Below are 26,992 nucleotides of genomic sequence, written 5' to 3'. Positions count from 1 at the left end.
AACCAGTCATAAGTATGAATGGGTTGCCAAATGTCCAGGTTGTAACTCTGACCACAGGAGTGCTGAGATGAGTGGACTTCTGAAGATCGGTCATAACCACCATTCATTCAGCACCACCAAAACTCACCAAACAAATGAGGACTACCTATGTGTAGCTATGCCCTGTGCATTTGAGTACTCGAAAGCAGTTCAAATGATTCTGCAGTAAAGGTTGGTTCTGCTGATATTGATATGAATGTAATTCTCACAAATGGTCATTTAGTGCTCTTGGACAATCTGTCCTAGGAAATCTTGAATATTTTCCTACAGTGAGATAATGGAATCACCAATGGAGCTGGGTAGCCTTACAAATGTGATTGATTAATAAAAAAAACAAGCAAGCAGACAGACAGAAAGACAGGCAAACAAATAATTCTTGTAGATAAAAAGTTTATTTTGTTATCATATCCCAGTTTTATTTCTGTCTTTGTAGAAAGGTAGAATCAGTGTGGCATAGTGGTTAAAGTGTTGGACTTATATTGGGAACACCCAGGTTCTAGTCCACCCTCAGCCACAGAAGCTCTGATTATTTTAGCCTAAACTCACAGACAGGAAAAATAGGAGAAGACAGCACCCACCTTACATACACTTGAGAAAAGCAGAATATAATTTTAATTAATAAATAAAAGTCTGGTTACCATGACAAACTTGATACGCGTGGTATACTTTACCATTTAGTCTTGGCGAATGCTTCTTCTAGTTCAAATAAAAGCTTATATGTTAGCATCCAGATTAAAGAAATACCAGATTAAAGGATAGGCCAGGAGAACTATATGAAAAGCGAAGCAGAGAGAAATTCAACACTGTTCAACAACAGTGTTGAGCTACATCAGTGAGGGAGCATTGCTGTTTCTCCACCCAAATTCACCCAGTGTATGAAGACAGACAAAATCAGAGGTGACCTTAGAGTTCCAATGATACATATAGATAAAAGGTAAGCAAAGAGTTGAAAGTGTAGAGAGACTGAGATAGACTTTGAATTGTATTCTGCTTGATTATCATAAAGAACAAACCAACTTCAAGCCAAATCCAAAGCTGGGATCCTGACATCTCGTGTTGGAGAACTGACTGTATTTGTAAAAAAAAAAAAGACTGACTCCTTCTTCCACCCTTCACTTCTGAATCGCAAAGTAGTAATCCATGTTAAAGTTTGGTTTAACTCAAGTTCTTTGGTTCATAATTTGAGTAGCCACCCTTTCAAAATAGCACATTAGTTTCTCCTTTAAAATCAGGGGAAATCTTGGAAAGTGCAGATTTGTGCAGTTCTTAGTTATGTCAGAAATAAACATCTGCTGATGCAATTGTGCATTAATAGGAAAGATAGTTTCATATATCCCCAAATGTAACTACAAATAATATCTAGATAATATAGTTGCACTGCTCTTCAAATAGTCTTTGAATTAGCGGAAGAAACTTAGGAAACATCAAGCTTTGCTTCAATGAAATATTAAAATCTAAAATATCTTGTAAAGTATCCCATGTGGGATCTTATTTTCAGCAAATTCTTATAATTTGATAGCAATTGAACATTGTAATTTAGAGATGTATTGTGTTTGCGTTCATGATTTCTTGAACTGAACCTAGGAGGCTGAAACCAGTTAAAACAATTGCCGTAAATGTTTGCTTAGAGGATGTGACACCCTAAAATGTGGTTATCCAAGACCCCAATTCACAATTAATGATAGCAGCTTTGATGAAATCTTCCTAAAATAAGATCCTTTAGGGATCACAGTATTAAAATCCTGCTCCCTGCGTATCACAATTCTCCTTTTGCAAATAGTAATGATCAAATGAGAATGCCTGTTTTTAAGTATTGAATGAAACCTTTCTCTATGCAAAGTGATACATTTGACATCAAATATGTTCAAGGACTGTTAGGATTAAGCGTTCAAAAATGAAAGAGGAAGGCAAAGCCATTTGAGTTAAGGATAAGGAATCTAATTAAAATAGGTATTAAGCGTATCCGACTTGAGCTTGCTATCATGCTTTTGAAAGACTAGCCTTGTATCCGTTGTAAAGTACAGAAAAAAAAAGTATCCTGAAAACTGGGATGAGGTGTTTTCCTGGATTAAGCAAGCAGCAGAAACTTGTTCTGAGTATTTAATTATCTCATTCTGAAAGTGTAATCCTTAATTTTGGAAATAGAAATCCAAATCTCTCGCCCTCTCTCGCCCGTACTCTATCTCTCTATCTATATACATTTTTGTGGGCAAGCAAGTATTTTACTTTAGACATTGATGTCCTCTGCAGGACTAGCTGACATAGCTTGGACTGGTGGAGTAATTCAATTACAGAAGAGATACTTCCAGCCTCTTAATATCAAGGGATATTGCAACAAAAGTTCTGAGTACCCTAAATCTCAGTCTGCCTTATTATCTCTTCATCCAAAAGGTCAAGCATTTGATTAAAGTAAGCATGTGTGAAAATACTTTTCATATATACTGCAGTGTCAAAATATCAGAACTGGAGTATATTTTAGAAAGGTGAAAGAAATAGAAATGAGTCAGGTTATGACTGTACAGTAAACACACAATAAAAGATTCACCTCTATAGCTAAGGCAATAAAATCTTTTCACAGTGATTTTCCTTTTGATTTTCTCTTTGCTGTTGTTCCTGGGGTTTTGTTTGACTGAAATTAATTTCTGTAACCTAGACCTGTTTTATATCTATATAAAAGTTCAGAAAATTATTTTCTATCCTAAACCAATCTGAGCCTTGTTCAAGTTTGGTCAACTTTTTTGGGGGGAAAGGGCGAGACTCAAAAATCACACATGGATCTTTGTCTGATGTAGAAAAGTTGATGCCAGCAGTGATTTTGGTGAACGTTGGCAGTTGTTTAAAAGTCTGAGATGGAGAGAAAATGTTTATAAAATAATATGCATAATGCAGATTGAAACGTGCAAATATTCAGTTGCGTCTCTCTCTGTGTGCCTGTGTGTTTCTCTTGTCCTTACAGGGAACTGCGATGTTCACGATGCAGTCATTAAAATTGCAGGTAAGTCCAATGTAATGAAAAGGAGAGCAGACCTAAAAAGACAAAAGTTACTCAGAAATTCTCTATTTGATGGGGGTCCTTCTAGTCCTAGCGAAACCGAAGCTGCAGATGGCGCTGCTGAGCTGGGAATGCTCTCAATTCTCCATTAAAACCTGGCGGAAGAATAAGCGGGGGGTCCCTGGGAGAGAGGAGGGCATTTATTCAGCGGCAAAGGTGCAACGCTCACACAAATGGAGAGGCAGAGGCAGCCCTAGCAGTCGCGCTCCGATATTTCCTCCCCCCCTCCTCCTCCCTCGCTTTGAGTGTAATTTTAGATTGAGATTCAGCTTAAATTCAGGGGGGAAACACTTTGTCAGGCTGAAAGCTGGTATAGCGGCAACAGCCAAGGTTATGGGCTATCAAGTGCAATTACATTAAAACAGATTATACTGTGCAAATTGAGCCATTTAGAAGGTGAGAACCAAAGAAACCGCTCTGATCTTCCCTCCCTGTCCCCCCCCCCTCTCTACTAAATTGCAGTTTTAGTTCCTTGCAATTCCGAGGTACAAAAGTAGGTGAGACTGCTTTTGTATCTGCAAAGTGCTTCGTTTCTGAAGGTAATTCTAAGCGAGTGCAATCTAGGTTAAAAGCTGGACAACTGGATAATTAGAGCTCTCTCGCTGCTAGAGGACAATCAGCTGAGCACCAGTGTCTGCTCTAGGCGCTCGCACAGACTAGTGCCAGTCTCTTCTCCTCTGAGCGGAGGCTATTGGAGACGGCGCATCTGCACCCAGGCTCCCTGGGAACCCTGAGATGATGGTGCTGGACAAGGAGGACGGTAGGTGAGCTGAGATTCCGGGAGCGCTGCCCGGCGCCGTTGGTGGAAAGGACCTGAAGGGTGCAGCGTTTTCTCCCCTTCCATTCATTTTGTTTCTCTGTTGGATGTAACGCCAGGGTTTCCTCGTCTGCTTTAGGGGTTGAGGCAAAGCAAACCAGCCCAGCCGTTTTACTTTAGATTCTAGCGGTGGGCAGCCCGTAAGTTAGGAAAGGCTTAATTCTAAAAGCGGGCGCGGATGGGGGGGAATTTCCTTAGTAACAGGATCCCCCCCCCTCCCTTGTTATTGCTGCCGCCGCCAAGGCAGGGTTAAAACAAATCGTCCTTTCCTTTCCCAATGCCCGAGCAGAGAATAGAGTGTCCAGATATTCTGCCACACTCGTCTTTTTCTCTCTTTATTCGTAGTTATAAACACCACGCCAATGAAAGGCGCTACTTGTTCAATGCTTCTTGAAAAGAAGTGTTGATCTGATCGCTGGAGGGAGGAGGAAAGACGCATGGTGGTGGTGTCCCGTCCCCCCTCCCTTAGTCAATGATATAACTTTGGGAAGTTTTTGCTATTTGGGGGGGAAAAAATCTAAAAATATTTTCAGATTTATTTGTGGAGAATAAATTCAGACTGGGAAGAAGAATGAGCATATTAGACTTAACAGAGGAAAGGTTGTAAGACTAGTTTTGTTGCTGTATTAGATTGACAGCTCCCTCCCCCAAGCAACTTAAGGTACAGGGGGGGGGGTGTTTTCTAGGAAAAAAGACAGTGATTGGCTAGGCAAGTTTTGCATACTGTTTCTTCTTCAGCTAGAGGAAAGTGAAGGATTTAGAGAAAGCGGAACCTCTGTGAAGTTTCAGGCTAAAATACAAAAATGTGTACAGAGAGGTCACCTGTGAAACTTTTATACTATAACATGGGAGTTCAAAAATCCTTTCCCTCCACCTCATTCCTTTCTCTTCATTTCTCAAAATCCATCAGGGACACACTGTGCACTGCAGTCTATACATAGGGATGCCATTTAAACATGTTGCCTTTCCTGTTTTTTTTAAAATCATAGCTGGAATGCATAAGCCAAAATGCCTAGTTAGGCAAGGCTTTTGTGGGTGAGGTAGACAAGGGGGAAATATGGGAAATATGGGTTTTCAGGTTTTCAGGGGGGAAATCAAGATTACTTCCTCCCCTTCCATCTTATTTAAGATACTGTTGTTGTTTTTAAAATGCTGCTGTTCAAGAAAGTGATCACTGGAACTTTTTATCTGGTGACGGTATTACAGGTATTTGAGATATTGTAGGAGCAGGACATAGTTTGGTTATGGTAGCCAAAATCAGGAGGAGTCAGATACCATCTTTTCTGACCAATAAATTTTGTTAAAAGGCATAATACATCTGTTGTGGTAGGCTGCAGTTCATGAAAACGTCTTTTAATAATAATTGTTAGTCAGGAAAGGTGTCATCAGACTCTATATTGTTTAAGCAGTGTGTAACCAAAATAATATATTTCTCACAACACCGATCAATTGTTTTACTTAATATCCTTTTCCAAAATGCTTAGTTAACACAGCGTGCCACTTAGCTAGAATAATACCTAGATATTCTGCGCAAAAATGTTTTTTTCCATGTTTGTTTAAAGGTGGCAGATGTTTTGCATATATTTACAAAAATGGTTACATTTTATATGCAGGTGTCAATATGTAATCCATAAAAATCTGTTTTGGGATAAATTAAAAATATAAACTTCCGTAATTTAATTTACTGAACATCATAACAATAGCCCAGTTTGCCCTCAACAAACTGAAACAAAATGTTGCATTAGGTTTTGTGACCTTATAGAACAGTTTGCATTGAATCTAATTTAGTTTACCATTCTGACTATTTTTTTAAATGTTTGAGGTCTTCAGTAATGTTACTATATCAAAAGATCTTAATTTGGACAGATAATCCGATGGATGAGTAAAAGTTACAATTTAGAATTCGGAATTAACTCCGGTTCTACACCATATCCAAATTTTTGGGTTTGTTTTTTTTTAATTCCAATCAAGTACCAGAGATTAAAAAGTAAGATGTCCAGAATTAACTATTCTAGTAGCCTCTTCTGAGTCATCAGTAGATTATTAGACTATATATAAAAGTGGCAAAGAATTGTTTTGGGACAAAAAAAGACTTTGGCACAGTTCAGGTTGGAAGTAAAAAAGCTGTTTTTAAAGTGTCTCACACTAAGCATGCTGAAGAATAAAAATGGTGTACATTTTTTCAAAATCCCATTTTGTCAAAAAGGTGTTGCAGGTTTTCAAAGTGCTACTGAAACCCTCCACATCCTTTTGCCTGGAGGTTATACTAGATGAATGACTCTAATGGATAATAACATAATAGCAGTCATAATTCTCAGAGGAATTTTAAGGTTGCTGAATCAAATAGTTTGTGGCAAAAAAGCGATTTAGAAAGTGTGGCAAACCAAGTTTAAAAATCACTGCATAAAGTTGGGCCTTAGATGAGTCTTGAACTGATGGTTATTAATGCTGCGCGGCTTTGGTTTTTTGCTATCCTAAACTGGGAAGAAAGTTTCCTTGACAACTTTACAAGGAAGCTTGTTTACGGTCAGAAATTAATGTACATACAGTATGGATAAATGTATGGCAGGCTGCCCTTACTTATTTTGTTGGCACACACTAACTTCTGGTTTCCCTTTTTTGACCCTCTTCAGGACACAAAGGAAAATAAACATTTGATGCTAGTGGTTACTTGTCCCTTTTAGTTCACACTTAGTTGAAAGTGTTGCACATTTGAGGCAGAGCTTGGTGCTAAAGTAAGAAGATGCTTCATGGAAAGATCAAAGAGAGGGTTGTTATGTTCATGTAGAACTCGCTGAAATCAATAGGAATTGTCTGCTAGATTTATTACATAAAGCGAAATAAAATGGACTGCATGGAGAAATTTAAGAAAAGGAATTTATACTAAACATTTTCATCAAACAGGAAAAGTCTGAATAAATGAATCTTTTTTCCCATCCCCAGCATATAACAATTGACAAACTTTCATCTTTTAAGCAGATCTGGTGAGAGAGAGAGGTTAGAATAACAAACATGGGCATTTTGCATAACTTGGAAAAACCATTTCTAGTAAATTACCTGCAGTTGCAAGATGTACAGTAAGTAGATAATCTCTATTCTATTTAGTGCTGTATAATTGGGGGGGGGGGGGGGAATAGACACTAAAATTCTTGGAATGAAATCTTAAATTTGGCTGATTCAAGTTTAAATGGAAGCATATAGAAAGGAGGAAATTAGCTAGTAGATCACAAATGTAGGTAGTAGTATATCACAAATGTAGTAGATCAAAATGAAAATGAAGTAGAAATGATCATCCTGATAGTAATATTTAGCAATTAAGTATATGGTATATCAAAATTGAACTGGTTTAAAAAATAGGGACTCAATTTTGAAAGTTGTGGAGAATATCTGCAGCTGAAATATAACTACCGTAATTAAAATAAAAGCCGATGCAAAATATGCTGAGCACATAAATCTTATATTTCATTTTAAAATTCATTCAACTGAATTCTCAACCTGTGTATTGTTATCATGTTGATGCTTCCGATTTATTTCATTTTGAGAATTTAGAAAAAAAATCATGATGTTATTTAGGCATCCTAGTAAAAGTATTTTACTTCTTTAATAAAAATGAGTTGTTGTAATGTCTATTCAACATTTATTTATTCAACCCAGTCGGATGTATTCACATAAAAATGAGTACAACTATCATGCATAAATGGTACATACAATTCTGCTAGAAAATGGAAGTGGTTTAGGAGGAAATTGGATTCTTTCTCACATTTATTTCAACATTATTTTGAGAGAAGAAGTGCTATACAATGGGAACACTGAAAAATAGAGAAGCAGAGGAGATTATGTAAAAAAGAAAGGTGGTTACAGAAATTAAAGCTTTTGGGAAAAGATTTTGAATACATGTAATAGATTAATTATCAAAGTTTATTTATGCTACAGATTCTGAAGAGAAGAAAGATAATTCCATTACAGTGGTGGGGACAATCGAAATCTTTTAAAGAGCTTTAGGCACTTAGTGTTGCATAGATTTCTGTAATAATATCACAAGTCAAAATTTTGTTGGTAAATTGACCAAGAAGGTATAATCCACTTGATGGGAGACATCATTAACTTATTTAAGAAAGCACTTAATAGACAAGAGGCGAGGTAGGACAAAGAGGTAGATACCTATCATCTTAATGGTGAATGCATGAAGATGAACAAGGGAATTGTTCTAAAATGTCATTTTAAGTACTCTCCATCTTAAAAATGCACGTGTACCATAGCACACATACAATATAACGATTGAACAAGTAATTATATATATATATTGCAGAGTGCTTTCAGTCTTCCCATGATAAGCCCCCTTGCTTTGAAATGGACATGCTTCCATGAGATAACAGATGAAAACTAATCTTTAATTACATGTGGCAAAATATAAATTGAATGAGGAAGCTATTGCTGCCAAGGGACTGTATAATGCAGCTGTTCCAGAAAACTATACAATCCAGGAGGAACAATAAAGGTACTTTATTTGAAAGTTTATTAACTGGATTGATTATTGATGATAGCAATTGAAATATAGTAAAGGTAAGTAGGAATAGATAGTTGGAAGATCTAGAAAAAATGATGAAAAATCAATGAAAATCTTCATACTGATTGCCCTAGGTAGCGCTTAGACAAGCATTGTGACATATGGAAAACAGAGCATATCAAATTGATGATATTAGCTGTCACATTCTTGGTTAAAAACTTTGTAAGCTGAAAGAATAACGATGATGGAGATTCAATATCTGAATATGTATTGGTCCTTTATAATTGATAACATATCTGTCTTAATGGTTCCCATAAAAAGCTATTCCAGTAGACTAAATATCTGGGAATTGTTTCTGTCTTGGTGAAAGTTTGTAAATAAGAAAACATGTAATAAACAAATTCATACCTAAAGGATATGATTGATATCAAATCTAATTGCTACTTTTGCCAATCCATTTTATCCATCTTTTTTTTAAAGGAAATAAGGCATTCGTACAACTATGATGGGACATTTTGTGACTGCAGAGATTCTCCTCTTTCCATGAATTAGTTCATTATTTATTCTCCAGAATTTGGATCCCCAAATCCATATTTACTATCTGTATACTTAAGTAAGTTAGTATTTTTCATTTCCCACCTCCTTTAAATATGGGACTATTTCTATGATAGTTTAAGATACACAAAACTTGTAACGTGCTTGACACATACAAAAAACTGATGTTAGGAAGATACTTGGAAGATAGCGTCTCTTTAATTTAAGATGGTAACTTTAAGGCTGTAATTGACTGTGGTTAGATTTAATTGAAATTAGCAGGAATTTGAGAATAATTGCTGTTTCAGAATGGCAGAATGGCAGAATTTGCTGTTTTGAGTGTGGCTGTATAAAAACTACCCAGTTTGGACATGGATTTGTTGGGGAAAGGGTTAGTGAATCCTGATGGAAGTAACTGGGAAGTATGTATACTGTGTGTATGTGTGTGTGTATGTATGTATGTATATTATATAAAGATTGCATTACTTATAGGGAAGAATCCCCAATACATAGGAATACAGATTTTATCTTTCTACAGACTGGCATTCAATTTTCATGCTGTACTCATGAGAGATGATAAAATATCAATCTCTGCACTGTAGCAGCTCTTGCAAAACACTGGAACGACACAATCTTCAAAAAATGTTCCTTTTAAGAGCAGTACATTATTAATAAAGTAGTCCATTAGGTCTGGTGATAAAGGGTCAGAGAGTCTGAAATATCTGTCTCTCAAATGGTTAAGGAATTTATCACGGTTGGAGGATTAATTGATTTCATTTGGGAAGCATTTTAGTTTTTCACATCTCAGGTTCAGAGGTAGCTATGCTTTGTAAATGTGATCACTACTGGACTTTTTTTTATAACATCCAGTTGATGCTTTGCCACATAAATAAGATTAGGCTTGGGATACTCATTTCTTCATAATTTTATTGTCCGGTTTTCTCTTGAAGAAGTCAGGAAGTTTTTTGACCTCCCAACAACCCTGTAAAGCAACTTTGCTTAAGAGACATAACTTTCTCAATTCTATTCATAAACTTTTCATTGGGATCTCCAGCACAGATCTAAACTTAATATTACATTATGCTCTTAACAGTTTAAAATATTTTGTAGACAAGCGAGATTTGTGTATATCAAAGCTAATGCATTCAAATGATAATAGATTTTGAAGACTGCTTCAAGTGGAATACTTGATCAGATGGCATATAAACTGTACAAAGGGTGTGAATGAAAGAAATTGCTCTTAGTTCCAAGTAGCATTTACATTTAAAATTGGGGATTAATTATTGCAATTGCTAATAAAAAATAACTCAATATGTAAAGCATATAAATGTATTTTGGCCAGTTATCCTTAGAACATCTTGCTGAAATGTGAATGTATGCATAGCCTTACTTACCATTTGATGTTCCAATTTGCAAATATCTCAAGATTTTTAGTAGTTAATATTATTATTCTTCCTTACCTGCTATTCCCCTCACATTATGGCTTGTGTGAATATTTCTTCTGCAAGTGGCTTAATGTAGTGTCAAATAAAGATCTAGTCCATTATTTTAAGATATATTTTTTAAAAGCTCAAAATCTCTGCACAGCATTGAAAGATCAAATCCTAAAAAGGAAGTCACTTGACAGACTCATGTTTATATTGAATAAAAATATTACTATATGCTTAGAAAAGAGAATTGAATCACAAATATGCAAGCACAACTGCTGTGCCCTTTTTCACGAAGCAATCAAGGACGGTGATCTTAAAAAGCTGGGTTCAATTTGGATTTAAAAAAAAAAGGAAACATATTGTAGCAGACTTGATTTCTAATAAATAAAAGCAAGTATAATGAGTGTGTAACTGGGAAGGAAGATAAAGGCAGCCATGCTTTAAATTGTTAATGACGGTGCCAATGGCTGTAGCTCTACCACAGCTGTTTAAATTGATCAATTTTGTTTAGGCCATAGTCCGGCATTCAGTCATTTCAAGGGAGCTCCAAGATATTTTTTAAAGACAAATTGGGATCTTATTAAATGGGCCTTTCGTAGACCTAAAGCGCCTGGATTGTGGATTATTTTTAAGGGCCCATTTGCTTTTTATTGTCATGATTGTGAAAGAAGCACATTCTGGGTAACTCCTCCAAGCCTTGCATGTCCAATAAAACCATAATCTTTGAATCGCCTAACAATTAAAGCTATTGGGATTGTCTGTGAGTGGATTCCAGGCTGCAGCCCAAGTGTTTCACTTGTTCATTTTTAACTAATTGTGTTCCATCTAAATAACAGAATTGAATACACCAAGAAATATGCAGCCACTATGTCATGAACTCCGGGCAGTGACAAGCTGTCATCTTATTGGAAAAAATGCTGGACAAAATTCTTGTTTCTGTTGTACAGATGCACCATTCCTTGGAATGACCTATAAAACTTAGCAATCAGTTAATTCTACATTTCTGTATTGTTTCAATTTATTTATATTACCGTATTGGAAATCTGACCATATCTTTGAGAGACCAAATTCAGAATTTTTTGGTGCCTTCCAGTCAGTGTTGACATCTGGCAACTCTCTGGATAGGTTCTTGTAATTTTCTTGGCAATATTTTTTTACAAGTAGTTTTCATTGCTTCCTTCTTAGGGCAGTGTCACATGCCCAAGGTCTGGTTTGGTGCCTACAGTGGGACAAGGACTCACAATCTTCTGGTTTGTAGCCTGTTGTCTTAACCACTATATCAAAGTGGCTCTATTAAATTCAGATTATTATTGTTAAATGCCAATGGGCAGAGTTTATTTATTTGCTTGATGTATGAAGCTGTCCGTCCTACTTTTACGTGATTCCAAGTGATTTAAAAGTGCAAAATACATTATTGAAAACAAAAATAAAAGCATACTGCATGATCTAATCCAGTGACGGCAAACCTATAACACGCGTGCCAGAGGTGGCACGCAAAACCCTCTCTGTGGGGATGTGCACTGTCACCAGCTGCTCTTCTGGTTTCCGATGCACCTGCAAGCTGGTTTTTGCGGGCGCTGGAATGCCGGAAAATGGCCTGAAAAACAGCCAAAAACAGCCTAACCCTAACCTTAACTCCAAAATTGCCTGAAAATGCCTTAAAAAAGGCCTGAAAAATGCCCAAAAAGTCCAAAAGAACTGACCAAAAACAGACATGTACACCTGGTGTTTGGGTTTCTGGTGCTTTGGCACGCGCACATGCTCACACATTCTGGTTTGGGCACTCGGTGCCGAAAAGGTTCACCATCACTGATCTAATCTATTACCTATTCAACCAGGAAATGAAGTCTAACCTATCCCTAGGACCCCAGGTTTGAACACAAAGGCTTTCCGAAAAGTCAACGAGAACAGGCCAGACTAATCTCAGAGTTGGGCCTTAGAGACAAAGATATCTTAGCCAAGATGTATTGGGTGGTCTTTTCTAAAACCATTGCCTTTCTGATCCGGCAGATTGACTGATGATAGGAAAAAATCCCAGAGTCCTAACCAGCTTTGGAAACACTTAAAACAAAAAGTAATTTTTCAGATCCACCCACCATCTCCAGGAGCTAGTGGACAGATGAGGAACTGAAATTACATTTGCCGGTAGGTCTTCTGGAACATTTGGGTTCTAATGGTTGCTGTGGTTGTTATTAGTTATCATGAATTATTGCTGAAGTAAAAATTGGGTCCTTTTCAATGCTTTTCTGTCATTGTTCTGGGCCAGTGATGGTGAACCTTTTCCGTACCAAGTATCCAAACTATGCATGAATGTGCGTGTGTGTGTGTGCACGCTGAAGGACTGGAAAACTGAAGACCAGCTAGAGAGCCTGCGCGTACCTGTTTTTTGACCGTTTTGGGGGCATTTTTCAGGCTGTTTTCATGTCATTTTTTGGGCCATTTTCAGGCTGTTTTCAGGGCATTTTTCAGGGCGTTTTTCAGGGTGTTTTTAGGGCCATTTGGGGGGCATTTTCAGGACATTTTTGGGCTGTTTTCAGACCATTTTCCAGCACTCTGGCACCTGCGGACCAGCTTGCCAGTGCACATGTGTGCACCAGAAACCAGAAGAGCATCTATGGTGCATGTGCCCATAGAGAGGACATGCGTGCCATAGGTTTGCCATCATGGTTCTAGCCTGTAGTTTTCTGGTCTTCAAAGTAAGCAGAACGTTCAACCAGGTTGCCTATTTTTAAGGACACACAACAGGTATTTTCCTTTGCTTCCTAAATTTTGTAGGGGAACTGATGATCTGAATTATGTATTTTAATGTATATATGGGTTGAAGGACTCTGAACAAGCAGAGATATGGCTGCCAAAACTCACTTAACCTAGAGACGAAAATATCTTGCTTGATCACTAGCCTCTGATTTAATTACTATATTTGTAGTTGACCATTCTTAAGAGGGATCCAATTTTTTTAAAACCTTTTTTGTTTTAAATCAACCTTTATGGCAAAAAAAAAAAAAAGCTATTTATAAATACACATGAATCCTGTAGGAGACCATGGCATCAACTTCACACCTTTTGGCTTATTTGCACTAGACTAGAGACCCTTTTTGAAAAAGAATCCTTTCTGACTTTTCTCTCCTTCTCCCCCCTCTTTTTTACGCTGTGCCCTTCCATTCATTTGACTATACAAAGCAATAAAGGGTAAAACTAAAGTAACATAAATTGGTCTGTCTTCCTGAATCCATGTCTCGCTAATGTACCCAGATTAACTCAACTGTAAATTGTCTCCTTTGGATGTCGTGTCTTGCTGAAAGTTTCCTATATGATTCATGATTTGAGTTGCTTTTAACAGCTATTGGCTAAGCAATATGGTAAATGTACAAGGTGATGCAATTGGCATTAGTGAGAGAGAGGATGCACAGGAGCATGTAATGCAGTCAATACTACATTAACTACTGATGCCCAATTACAGAAACTGGAAGAGTGGCTTTTAGGAGCATTAGGACTTGTAGAAGAGCTGAGATCACCTGCCGCTCCTTGCCTAAAAGCTTCACCCTTTATGCGCTGGGATCAAAGCAAACATTCACTTGCTATTTTGTCATGTACAGCAACAAAGGGGATGTGGGGAGAGGGAGTTAGGCTTTTCTCTTTCTTTCCCCCTCTTCCCTAAAAAGAAATGTCACATTAATGCTTCTAATACATGTAAATGCAAATCTCCATATTTCAAGATTTGCAGGGTCTCCTGGGGAAAAAGGCTTGAATAAATACTTTAACCACCCCTGTGTGTAATACTTCGCTTGCTCTGTTCCTTTTTACATTTAAAGTTGGAGTCTATCATTTTTTTGCCCAGACTTCATCTCAGTGAGTTAGAGATGGAGTGGGTTCTTTCTTCTAGCCTTCTATTTTTTTTACTCTTCCCCTAGAATTAACTTGCTTGCCTGAGTGCCAGGTATAGAGAAGGCAATTTAAATAGAAACTAAGATTACAGTCCTTACTCTAGTGGCGAACCTGTTTTAACTATACTATTTTGTTCTGGGAGGAAGAGTACATGAATGATTGTGCCTTTCTTTTTTATCTCAGTGTCCATTTGCATATATATGTATGCATGCATGCATGCATGCATGCATGCATACATACATACATACATACATACATACATACATACATACATACATACATATATATATATATATATATATATATATATATATATATATATATATAAAATCAAGAAATGTCTGTGTGTGTGTATGTATGTATGTATGTATGTATAATGTATATATGTGTGTATGTATGTGTGTGTGTGTGTATATATGTATGTATGTATGTATATATATATAGAGAGAGAGACAGAGACAGAGAGAGAGACAGAGAGAGAGAAATAACAAAAGGCTAAAACATAGATATGAAAACCATGCTCTTCATATTACATGTTTAAAATATCAGTCTGTAAAATGCTCGAGAAAAGAAAAATAAGCTGGCAGTTCCAGAGAGAGACTCCACAGTGGGCCTTCTGCTGACAGGCTTCTGGAGGGCACACTGTAAATGGTGCCCAGCCACTGAGAAGTCCTACCTCTGTTTTGTCTCCTCCTCACTTCACTTGGCTAGAGTATGCAAGGTGGATCAAGGTTCTTGGAAAGAGTCATTCAGAGCCTTTAATTAAAAAAAAAAAACCTTAAATGGATCAAGTGTGCCTTGAAAATCATCCAGTGAAATAGTCCGTACACATGTATGGACTACAGATTACTGTTTGGCTATTGAAAGAAATACGATGGGAGGGTGGTGGAAGGCAGAATGGAAGGGTTGAAACTTGAACAACTGTAACATATGTATTGTAAAATATTCATGTAGATTTCCTGTTAAGCCCAGATGAAAGATTTTTCAGTGTTGGAGAGAATTAATGCCATGCTGAGCAAAATGGCTGAAGTATTGGCTACACTTAAATGAAAACTTTTTTTTATTTTATCTTGTTAACCATCTTTCTAAAAACCCCATAGCAAGCTTGCAAATTGCCACCCATGTGACAATTTGACCTTACTGGCTTTGGGATTTGTAAGGTTTCTTCTACCAGTGTTTTGTCTTGCATGAAGCCAACCTTTATGAGAACCATATCTGTTGGCTTGAAAAAGAAAAGAAAAGCCATTTGTTGTAGATACTGCAGGTACAACTCACACAATCAATCCTGATAACATTCATCTTGTCTTCTTTTTCCTTTCTTTTATTACATCATTTATTTTGAAGTTGCATTGTACTGTTGTATTCTTTTTATTTTATAATTAGTTTGATAAAATAGGCTAAAATACAGGCAGAGTTTGGCAGAATGATGGTTGCATGGATTTGTGCAGCCAGTTGGTGTAGATTTCAGAGATGTATTTATTTGCATCCCACTTTTATTATTTTTATAAATAACTCAAGGTGGTGAATGTTAATAGTTGCCCAAAGAAGATGTCTGAATGCAGCTGTCTGTGTATATTATATGGGATGAGAGGGAGATAATTTTGGGAAGATCTATTTATTTAATTTATATTCTCTCTATCTGCTGAGCGCTCTAGGTGATGTGCATATAATGTTCTTGCACTAAATGTGTACAGATTTCTCACATTGTATAGTAGGATTACTGGAGTCACGTCAGAAAGAGAAATTCTCTCTCTCTCTCTCTCTCTCTCTCTCCCCCTCTCTCCCTCCCTCCCTCCACCCCCCCTCTATCCATAGCATTTGGACTAAGGTCCACACAACATACAGTGCATTTCCAAAATGACAGATTTGTTCTGTGAAATAATTGTTTAATTTACCAAACCCACTATTACAATGCCTCAAGATAGATTTTGTTTTCAATATGACAGACTCTAGGGTATGCAAAAGAAAAGCATGGATAAAACAAAATGTTGGTCTCATTTGTAACATTTTGCAAATATACATATTGTATAAATTCTTGGTTCAAAGAAGCACCCAAACTTAAAAAATGTGATTCAACACCATTAATTTGAAGATCAATACAACATTGGTTCTTCTTTAATAGCCTACGTTAATCTAGAAGTAATCTCTTCTAGAAGAACTCTTAAAATAATCCTTAAAAAATACAATTTAATACTATTCTGACTAATATTTGTCTATCTATATTTAGTGAATTCTTATTCTAACCTCTTGTTAAGGAAATTTCAATACCACCTTGTGGCATATATGGGCATTGATAGAGTATAACAGCAGATGGGCATAGTGGTGAAGGCAACAGGCTAAAAATCAGGAGACCATAAATTCCACTTGGGTGATTTTGGGCCAGTCACACACTCTCAGTCCAACACACCTCATAGGAGGAGGAAGATGAGTTATTTATAAAAATAATAGTCAGGATACGAATAAATAAATAAAATATAAACCAACCACCAAATAGAACAATGGATTTTAAGTACACCTTTCCTATATGATGGTTCATCTCAAAAGTAGGACAAATTTGAATAATCTTGCAATAGCCAATTTACAGTATTAAGCATAATAAAACTTAAGAATGATAGAAAAACAAAAGTATTCTATTGTTGAGGACCAAGTTGAATCTACACTGCATAATAAAAGTTTTATACCATAAAGTGCTTTGGATCTAAAGATTGAGGAAATTGTTTCTTTTCCACTTATGATGAGAATGAGAAATGCTAACACTGGTGGCTGATCCATCATGACCAAAACATGAAAGGCACTGAACGGACCTTTTACGTTTTCTACTGTGATATGACAAATCACTTCATGTGTTCATTCCTCCAAGTCCAAGGCCAAATGATTGCCACAAAACAGCCATATCATGAGATATTTCAGTGTCCTCAGAATTGTTAAATGTGAGAATAAAGCTTGAATATTATGAACCTGTATGAAGGAAGTTCTTTGCTAGGCTACCATCTTTTATGTGCAGAGTTAGTGCTCAAATGTTCAGAAGGAAGAGTAAGGACATATGGTAATCATTTGACGGCTTTTGAAATGCCTGGGAGAACTCAAGCTCACCAATTATATATTTAAAAACTTCCAGTGCATGCTTAATTGTTCCAACAAATAAAAACTTTTAATTGATCAAATGTGAATCTCGAGATTAATCTTTAATCAGTATGATTTATAACAAGATGGCTTCCTTTTTTCAGGCTAAATACTATAGTTAGTTTTTGTGAGGCATGCTGAGGACATTGCTCCAAACAAATAATTAGATATATGTTAAATTTGATCTCATCTAAATGTGTTACATTTCTTCATTGTGGTAAGTAATGAAAACTAGACAAATTTTATACAGAAATGAAAATACAGAGGCTACAATTTTAGCAGAATTTCCCTTGCTGTATGTTTCTGTGATATTAAACTATCAGTTTAACAATATTTTGGGAGGGGATTTGAGACAGGATGTAAAGATGCAAATGACTCCAAGTATAGCTGATTGCCATCCTGGACTAAGAGTGCAGCTATGTGACTTTCCACATAAGAAAGATGGCCCTGGCTTTCTCCTTTTTAAAGTAAATTTCTAAACTTCACATATTTTCCCCCTTCACATTTATATCTTTGTTTGTTTTCATAGATTTTCACAAGTGTAGGTATGCTGGTCTTGTTGTATTGAGGTCTTTTCCCATGTAAGATTGAGATTGTCTTGGCAACGTTTTGGCGAGGTCTCACTCGCCATCTTCAGGCTGGGTAAAACCCAGCGCTTGACATTTTTTCGAAGTGCACTCTTTAAGTGGGCTGCTCAGCGAAATATGTACATTCATAAAATAGCTGATTGAAAAGCAATATTTCAGATAAATACAAGCCAGCGATCTATCAGCAGCTATAATAAAAGCTGGGCTTCAGGCTGTGATTTTATTTTGAAATAATAAGAATTGCTTTATTCTTTTTACTTGAGTTACCATGGTAATTCTGTCGTGTAGCAGTGTTATATTGATTTAGAAAGTGGACAGTAATATTTCTTTTGTGTTACTCTGTTTCTAGGGGTTGATTTCTAATTTCCACTTGGAGATTACTTTTATAAATTTCTTAAGTCCTTCTGCTTTTTTTTTCTCTAGCAGTGTAATTTTCCTCTCACAGAGTGCTATTTTCTGAGCTTATTGGTTTGCTCTTTTTTAAAATTAAACTTGCTGGTTTCAAATATTGAAATGACATCTTTGTCTGTGTCTGTACTTTGGTTTAGCAAAATAATACAATCTAGTGTTTTATGCTTAATAATTTAAGGGGAGCTTTATGGCTGTTGTCAGTGGTTGTTGAGTAACATATGATTAAATTAACAGAGAACATAGACCTCTAACAGTTTAATACTAACTAATGATGTCTTAACTCTTGTTAAGAGTTGCTTTAAAAAACCTGTATGCAAGGACAGGTTTTAATAATTAAGATATTAAATTATCTGTGTTGCATAATGACTTATTACATTTTATTTTGTCTGAAAGACTGTTTTTTAAAAAAAAGGACTGGTTAAACATGAGAATATTGGCCAAGATGGAAATATCTTCATTTACATATATATTTATATGAATGTATATCATATTGTTAATTTTTTTGCATCTTTACGGAGAGAACAGCCCCAAAATTATTTCAGAAAGAAAATAACACTTAAACTCAATGTGGTTATATGTGGGATTGCTCTGCCAGAATCTGAGAAATCTAGTTTTTCATTTGATACATGACTTCAGTAGGAAGGCAACATAGTTTTTGTTTTGTATTTTTAAATGTAGCTACTGTCCAGATGTTTAATGTGAAAATCCAAGAATAGCAAACATTAAACATATTTTACAGATCATTTAAGCTGAGAATCCTCTATCTGATGTCAGATGGTCACAGTTTAAATGCCAGTGTGTGTGTGGTTAAGAAGTCTATGTCTCATAGCCCTAAGGTTCAATCTGAAAGCTATTATTCTAGCTATATTATTTAGTCCCCTCCTATTTTAAAACTCAAAAATCCACTTAGTGTGAAAAACCCAATACATTGCTTTACAGCCTGAAGATATTTTAATCATAAAATCATTTCACTCTATATTTTTTGCTTTGCTTGATTTCTGAAGACATAATTTACAAAAACTGAAGGAACGGCATAGCTTGAATGCCCAAAGAAATATTATTTTGGAACCTAATGAAATATAGAGTTCTGGAAGCTTGTGGTGGGTCACCTTTCACAGCAAATAATATAAGTTGCATGGCTGGCATACAGAATCTAGAACAGAGCCTCAAATCGTTAAGGCAGAAAGAAATCCTATCTATCTATGAATGGTTCTCATTTGAATGATCCTCATATACACAATATTGCTGGACTGCTGTTTTTCATGTCATTCATAGAAAGTCAACCTAAGCTCTCTCGTGCTCAAACTGACCATTACCAAGATGACATCAGTTTAAAGTGTAACCATCTAACTATTATAAAAGCACAACTCCAAGCAGTTTAATCAATATAGGTAATGATGGGAAATTATAAAGCTTCCCTAGCTCTTGTTTAGAGAGTCATTGATCATTGAAGTATAGCTACTGATGTTTTGCTTTCAAGCTTAATACGGTCCTTTTGACTGTTGTTAGCTAGTTGAAGTACCACAGTACTTATGCTGTTTTCTTAAATTATGGAATCAGTACTTAACCAATTGGCTTCTGAAAATGACAAGTACGTCTTGTTCAGAGGCTTGATTATACTTATTCGGATTTGAAATGAAGTTATACAGGAAACTGTTTGGTTTGGGGGCACTTCCCCTTCCAATAAAAGGAGTAGGGTGAGAAGCTAAACATCAGTTTCTCTAAGTCAAGTCAGTTTATTACATCTGGGTTGGATAAGAATTGGACCAAGCTCTACTACATTCAAAACCTGGCCCAAAAAGAGAATTTATTTGCTCTTAATTACCAACTTTCTAAAGTGAATGAGAATCATCTCAGTTGTTTCCACCAACTGCTACGTTTCTCATATCCTAATCTACTTTCTTTCCTTGCTTTCTGAACTCTGGCTGCCAACTCTATTGCCAGCTCCACTGGCCGCCAGCAGGCCACAACGAGTAGTTGGAGATCCCAGTTGGGTTTGGAAGGGAAGTAGGCAGACAAAACGTCAATATCTATGTACTAAGTTAGGCTTGATTAAGATAATATTCTTTGTTCCTCTTATACACTCTTCCTCCCCACCCCACCACCCAGCAATGTGACACCTACTGGCCTTTCTTTCAACTCAACAATGTGAATGGTTTATAAGTGACAAGAAAACATAACTATTTCTACATCTTGCTTCTTCTTTGACATGTGCCTTTACTTTCTAACCTTCCTTCTGACATCCGTTCCATACCATTTCTTTGTTTATCTGTTTTTAGCTTTCAAGTTTTCCGCATCTTGTGTTTCTTTCCCTCCTGCCTGGTTTTTCATTATCTTTTCTTCACTTGTGTTGTTGCATGGAAAACTTGTGATTCATTCTTCTTCATTCGTCTTCTTAAAATTTTGATTTTTCTGACTTGTAATAGAATTGAAATGTCATCCTCTCTTGCATAGTCTGGCAAAGTGCTATTGATTTGGTATTGAGAATGGGATTAAAAAAAGATTGATTTATTTTTTACTCTTATTGCTATTCAAGCATGGTGCTAGTTGTTTTCTTATAGCTATTAATGGGAGATATTTATGGGAGGGCCATTGAATGCCCTCACACCCACACACACACTTACCACAAATGTGATTGCAAGTTAAGCAATCATACCCAGTGTGCCGCCCCAAAACAAGAAATAGGAAGAAGAGAAAGAAGGCACGAGTAAAGAAAAGCCCCAATTATAGGTGTTAACATTGCTTTAAATTTGTTATATTCCCAACAAAACAATTGAATAACCCATCTTTTCTGAACATTCAAGTTCAGTAAAGATGAAAAATATTTTTGATGAATGAATCTCATTTTATGATTGTAAGAAAGGTTTGACATTTTTAAAACACTAGCCATTGATTTGTTAATATATCTACTCCAATGTTTAATTTCAAATTTCTTGCATATTATGCGTACTTATTTTAGCAGTGTTCTCCAGTTGTTCATACAGATGAACTGTACATTTCCCCCTTTTTCATTTTTATTAAATATTCTAGTAATTCTACAATGTAAGGAAAGCTATATCCATTGATTAAAATAAGCTAACATAAAATCTATTAACAAAAATTGTGATCCATGAAGTATAAAATTCATATCATTATAAGATTAATTAAACCCTTTAATCTATCCCGACATTTAGCCCATATTGATCATATATTATTTATTTTCATTTACAGAATATAACATTTATATTTAATTCCTTCCTTAGTCATGAAGAAAGTAAGTTTCCATTTATACAAAATTAATCTCTCTATGAAAACCAAAGTTCTTCATAGAACGATAGATTCTATGATACTTTCTATCATTCCATCATTTCCCATGTTTATCTTATATATCTCTTTCCAGTATTGCATCAATATCCTTGCCCTAAGTATTTCAACAAGGATAGGTGTGTGTGTGTGTGTGTGTGTGTGTGTGTGTGTGTGTGTGTGTGTAGTGGGCAGTGCTGCTATGAGATAAATATCTATGAAAGATGGAAATGGTGAAAAGTTCAGATTGGATGATTGATCAATGTGTGGTGCTGGATAACTATAGAATACTTTTTGAAGAAAGACATATATGATGGACTTCTAAGGAAAAGAAAGGACAAAAATATTTCCTCCCCTTTCTCATACAATTCCCAGGCTAAAACGTATAATAAAAGTATAAGAATTACTGCTCCCAACCATGTCAAAAGACAGAAAGATTCCTGGGAATACGCATGGGCTCTAATATTCTGCATGAATGAAGAGCACAATAAATGTGGGAGGAAAGAGGCATCAAAATGGCCACAAGAGCAAACTATTCCTCCTGCACTTAGCCATAGGGCCTCTGAATTCAAGATTCTAGTCACAAAGGCACAACTGAATGTGTTAAGAGCCGAGGTGGCGCAGTGGTTAGGGTGCAGTACTGCAGGCCATTTCAGCTGACTATTATCTGCAGTTCAGCGGTTCAAATCTCACTGGCTCAGGGTTGACTCAGCCTTCCATCCTTCCGAGGTGGGTGAAATGAGGACCCAGACTGTGGGGGCGATATGCTGACTCTGTAAACCACTTAGAGAGGGCTGAAAGCCCTATGAAGGGGTATATAAGTCTAACTGCTATTGCTATTGCTATTGCTAAACCCATCCACCCCTCATAAAATTATTCAAATTGGCTGCCATTATCATGTTTGCTAGCAACAAATTTTAAGCTTAATTATCCTCAGTGTGAGAAAATATTTCTCTGGTAGGCTACAGTTTCCCTGTTTTTAGTTCTAATCCACATGTAGTTTTTTGTCCATGTCTCCTATTCCAGGGGTGTCAAACCCGCGACCCACAGGCTGGATGTGTCACATGCTGGCCATGCCCAACTCTGGTTTAGCGAAGGGGGGAAAAGTTGTGATACATTACGTGACGACAAAGTGTCATCGCAAGTTTGACACCTCATATATGCCATGCGTGATTTTATGCACCTTTATGTACCTGTTTGGATTGAGTTTTTTTGCCCCTTTTCTAGAATTAGAATATCCTTTTAAAGCTATGTTGATAAGGATGATGTCTTACCATAACTTTGTATCAAGGCATTATTATATTAGTCCTGCTTTCAAATTCTCTTCTTTATGATTCCAAGGAAGGAATGTATCCATTTCATCCCCTCAGGTCAACAAAGGACTGGAGGGGAATAGTCTATAGGTGAGTGTGGGGCAGAAAATACCATTCAAGTTTTGGAAATTAAAGAGCTCCGAAGTAGCTTCTGACCTAGTTTGGAGTTCATTGAAATGAAATGAGCATTTCAACATTGAATTTCTCTCAGTAAGTGGAAGAGCGGATATTTCCAAATGGCAAACAGAGGAACCATCCATCTTTTACTCATCTTGCAGAAGAGGGGCTCATTCTGTTCACTGTACTTTATCAGAGGTATTCTGTGAAAGTCCATAAAGGTCATTGAAAAACAAACAAAGAAGGAACAAAGTTTTAATTGCTCAATTTTTGGAAGATGGGGGAAGAAGACACCCCCCAAAAAAATCCCACAGAAGAGAATTCCATCTGAAAAAAAGTTGCTTGCATACAGAGCATTTCTGCCTCCCTCCATCATTAAATAATCTCTGTTAGAAAAGCTTTAGAGTATGTCCTTTGCAATTTTCAATAGGCTTTTTTAGTCAAACGGTATAGATGCTAGCAGGTGGTATTTTTGGCAAATGACCTCTGCTCGGTACATATATGTTCCGAAGTTGGCCTTTTTCCTCTTTTATTTTAATGTTGTGCTCTGAAAAAAAAAAGAAACCCTCCTGCCTTCAGAAATGGAAGACTGAAAAGATTTGCTTAAGGAGAAAAGAAGAAGTAGGGTGACTAGAAATACTCTCTAGATATTTAGTGGATCAGCTCCTCTTTTCCACATCAGGAGCCTAATTCTGGTTCATATATTCATACTCCATAGCTGTCCTGGCAGATCCAAAAGACCAAGAATGCATAGCATCTCAAGGCACTTTTGGTCCAAAACTCTGCTTTTAGGGAAAAAAATACAGCTATTACCAATATTCAAACCATTTTTGTACATATATGTGAAAGAAGCAGACATAGCAGAGCAAAAATCCCACTTTATACCATTTTATCTGAAATTTAGTTCTAGCTTGAATTATCATTTGATTTTCCTCCACTTTGTGATTTTGGGGTTTCAGTTTTAGTAATACGTAGAGACAATTATGGGCCAGTATGACAGTTTCCTCTACTATGCTTCAATGATCAAATTAAAAAAATAATAATTTAGAAATGCATGTGGTTTTTTTTTCTTTTTAAAATTAGACTGTTAATGTTGGCTATATACTGTATAGTCAGTGTAATATTCTCTCTCCTTTATTTTATATACTAGTGCAATAAATAATAAAGGGGGAAACATATTAATCATATAGCAAACAGCTCATTTTAAAATGCTCCATTAACCCCTGACCACGCAGAGTAATATTAGTCAGGTTTTACTTCTGATTGATAAAGAGCCAGCTCCAATACATATATATTGGAAAGCACCTAGAACAATACCTCCCCTCCACCCCTACCAGAGGAAAGGACTCTTTAATAAATATCTTACCCTTGAAATTAAAAGAAGTGTGACAAACCAGGAACCTAAAACTGCTGAAAAGATTATTGTGTCATAAAAAAACAATATGTAATTTGGAAAGCCAAGCACCTTGTATAGGGGTGTCAACATCTTTTTCTTTCACAAAAAAAGGAGAAAGTAATTTCTTTAGCATAATTAAATGATGTAATAATCAAAATCCTACTGCTGTTCTCCCTCTCTCAAATGCACCTTAACGGAAAACAGTGTGGTTTATTTAATCACAATTTCTTGTGATATTTGAAGCTCGGATCATGAACTCAAAGTGATGTTTGATAATGTTACGCCTTATAAGCATTGCTTGAAAATAATGTATCCCATCCTTAACATCATGAAGAACTATTTTAAGAAAACTAAAATTAAGGTGAAATAAAGAAAGGACTAAATTTTTGAGGAACCAACTGTCTAACTTTGGTGCACAGTTCCGAAAATGGTTTCTAACATAGACGAACCATGTTAGAAAGTAGTGGAGGACCGTGACCCGTCAAAAGCGCGGACGCCAAAAGCGCGATCGACAAAATCGCGCCTTTGACGTCATCACAGCGCGACGAAACAGATCGAAAAATTCAAATAAAAATTTATACAAATTAAATTAAAGCAAGCCGATTCACATAAAGGTAAGGGTTAGGGTTAGGGTTAGGGTTAGGGTAAGGGTAAGGGTTAGGGTTAGCTTTAGAGCGTTAGCGTTAGCGTTAGGGTTAGGATAAGGGTTAGCGTTACGTTTTTCGTTACTTTAACGGTTAGGTTTAGGGTTAGGGTTAGGGTTAGGTTAAGAGTTAGGGTTAGGGTTAGGTTTAGGGTTAGGTTTGGGGGGGTTAGGGGAAGGTTTTAGCTTTATTTTTACATTTTTTCGATCTTTTTCGTCGCGCTGTGATGACGTCACAGCGCGCTTTTGTCGAGCGCGATTTTGTCCTACGCGCTTTTGTGGTGGAACCGTGGAGGACACCTCTTATGCTGTCCTGAAGGTAAATGAAAAATGATTATTAACTTTCGAACCAGTTTTTTCCCGTCTTCCTACAAGTAGGATGATATCATCTATTAAAAGTTGACTTGCTTGTTTAGGGCAATCACTCTTTCACTTTTTCAATCAGCTGGGACTGAATGAGTTGGGGATTATTTTCTAGCATAAGCTTCTAGTCTTCAGGTCAAATGGGGCCTAAAAACTTCTCCATCTGCCCTAGAACTTTCTGCTTTCATTCAATCATTGGGAAATATTCCTGACATGTTCATAGTTGTATCCAGGGGTGGGATTGAAAAATCTTAGCAACTGGTTCTCTGCCCGGTTGTTGGTTGGGCGTAGCCATGGTGGGCGTGACCTACTCAGCTTCCTGCACCACGGGGAGGGGGGTGTTTTCACCCTCCACAGGCTCCGGAGGCTTTCCTCAAGCCTCTGAAAGGGTGAAAATGGCCTCGCCCAGATCCCAGAGGCTGCAAACAAGCCTGTTTCCAGACTTCTGGTACTTCTGGTAGGTCTGTTGTTTTGCCTCCTAGAGCCTCTGTGCAGGTCCTGAACTTACCTGGCATGATAAATAGGCCATGTGGAGACTCCTGGGAGGGGAGGGCCAGCCAGTGCTTGCAACTACCAATTCGGCGAACCAGATGTAAAATTAACATCTTGTTCTCCTCAACTGGCTGAATCTCACTCCTGGTTGTATCTGAAACAATGACTTGATGTTTCTGTAGCGATGGGATTTCCAGCTCTTCAGACCTCTGGCTGAGTGAAACATATGAATTGTTTATTTGAATGTAATAGTGAACATGTAAAAGAAGAGCATGTAAGTTAATCTTTTTGATGCTTCTATAAACATCAACATCCAACCTCTACTGAAACATGAGACCTTTTATCCAAAACATCAAATTTAATGTGTGCTATAAACTAGCCTTTTGCAATCAAGAATTCTAAAACATTTAAGATAAAACTCCAGGCTAGAGGAAAAAATGTAATTCTTCCAGTGTCTTTCCTTTTTTTTTTCTTTGACATCTTCAACCCCAAAAGGGACAATTTAATGGAGTCTGATGCTTTCAAACTTGGAAGTGATATTAAGCATCAATTAGCTGACCAGCTTCCCTGGTAAAACTGAAAATGCTTGCCAAAAATCTTGTGGTATTTAAGCCCTGTTTCAAGTCTCTTGTCAAATACCGAAATGGATCATTTCTTTTCCTTTCCCCTTTTCCCCTCCCCAGCCACTTTCAGCCCTACATCTGGCTTAATAGAAAGGGTTTTTGCATGGATAGCTTAGTTAGGCAGAGTGGTAATAAAACACTTTAAATTTATTGTGACATTTGGATTTAATTAAAAAGTACACACTTAGAAAAGTAAAACATAATGCAAAGAGAGAGTTAGGAAGGTTTTTATTCCTCTCCTTTTCTTCCAAAAAATTAATTAGAGTTGTTTTTTAAAATTGTTTATGTGCTGCTAATCATTGTAATAAATCATTTATACTGAAAAAGACACACTCTAATGTGTCTGTGTAACTGTTTATGTTCTCAAGTTTCTATCAT

The 26,992-nt window shown here is 36.6% G+C and overlaps 1 protein-coding gene across 7 annotated transcripts in view; it reads left to right on the top strand.

The window, feature by feature from the left end:
* Nucleotides 1-26,992, top strand: part of LMO1 (LIM domain only 1) — a 132,716-nt gene that overhangs the window by 4,630 nt on the left and 101,094 nt on the right. The window contains exons 1-3 of one of the 7 annotated variants that reach the window (XM_087717603.1): nt 8,272-8,406; nt 8,896-9,028; nt 12,390-12,524. The exons of 2 other annotated variants lie outside the window; for them this stretch is intronic. Coding sequence is in view for 1 of the 5 variants with exons in the window: in XM_087717595.1 (XP_087573721.1) it covers nt 3,827-3,851 (25 nt within the window). In the remaining 4 variants the exon portion in view is untranslated. Of the gene's footprint in view, nt 1-3,336; nt 3,856-8,271; nt 8,407-8,758; nt 9,029-12,389; nt 12,525-26,992 lie in introns of those variants that run through there. 4 more of the 7 variants (XM_087717617.1, XM_087717611.1, XM_087717622.1 and 1 more) reach the window with 4 other exon arrangements.

Source organism: Thamnophis sirtalis, unplaced genomic scaffold, assembly GCF_051295495.1.
Source record: "Thamnophis sirtalis isolate CommonGarterSnake01/CBP01778 unplaced genomic scaffold, rThaSir2_p1.2 scaffold_1, whole genome shotgun sequence".
NCBI classification, from domain to species: domain Eukaryota; kingdom Metazoa; phylum Chordata; class Lepidosauria; order Squamata; family Natricidae; genus Thamnophis; species Thamnophis sirtalis.
The sequence above is the reverse complement of the archived record's forward strand: the minus strand, read 5'-3'. Positions and strand labels throughout refer to the sequence as shown.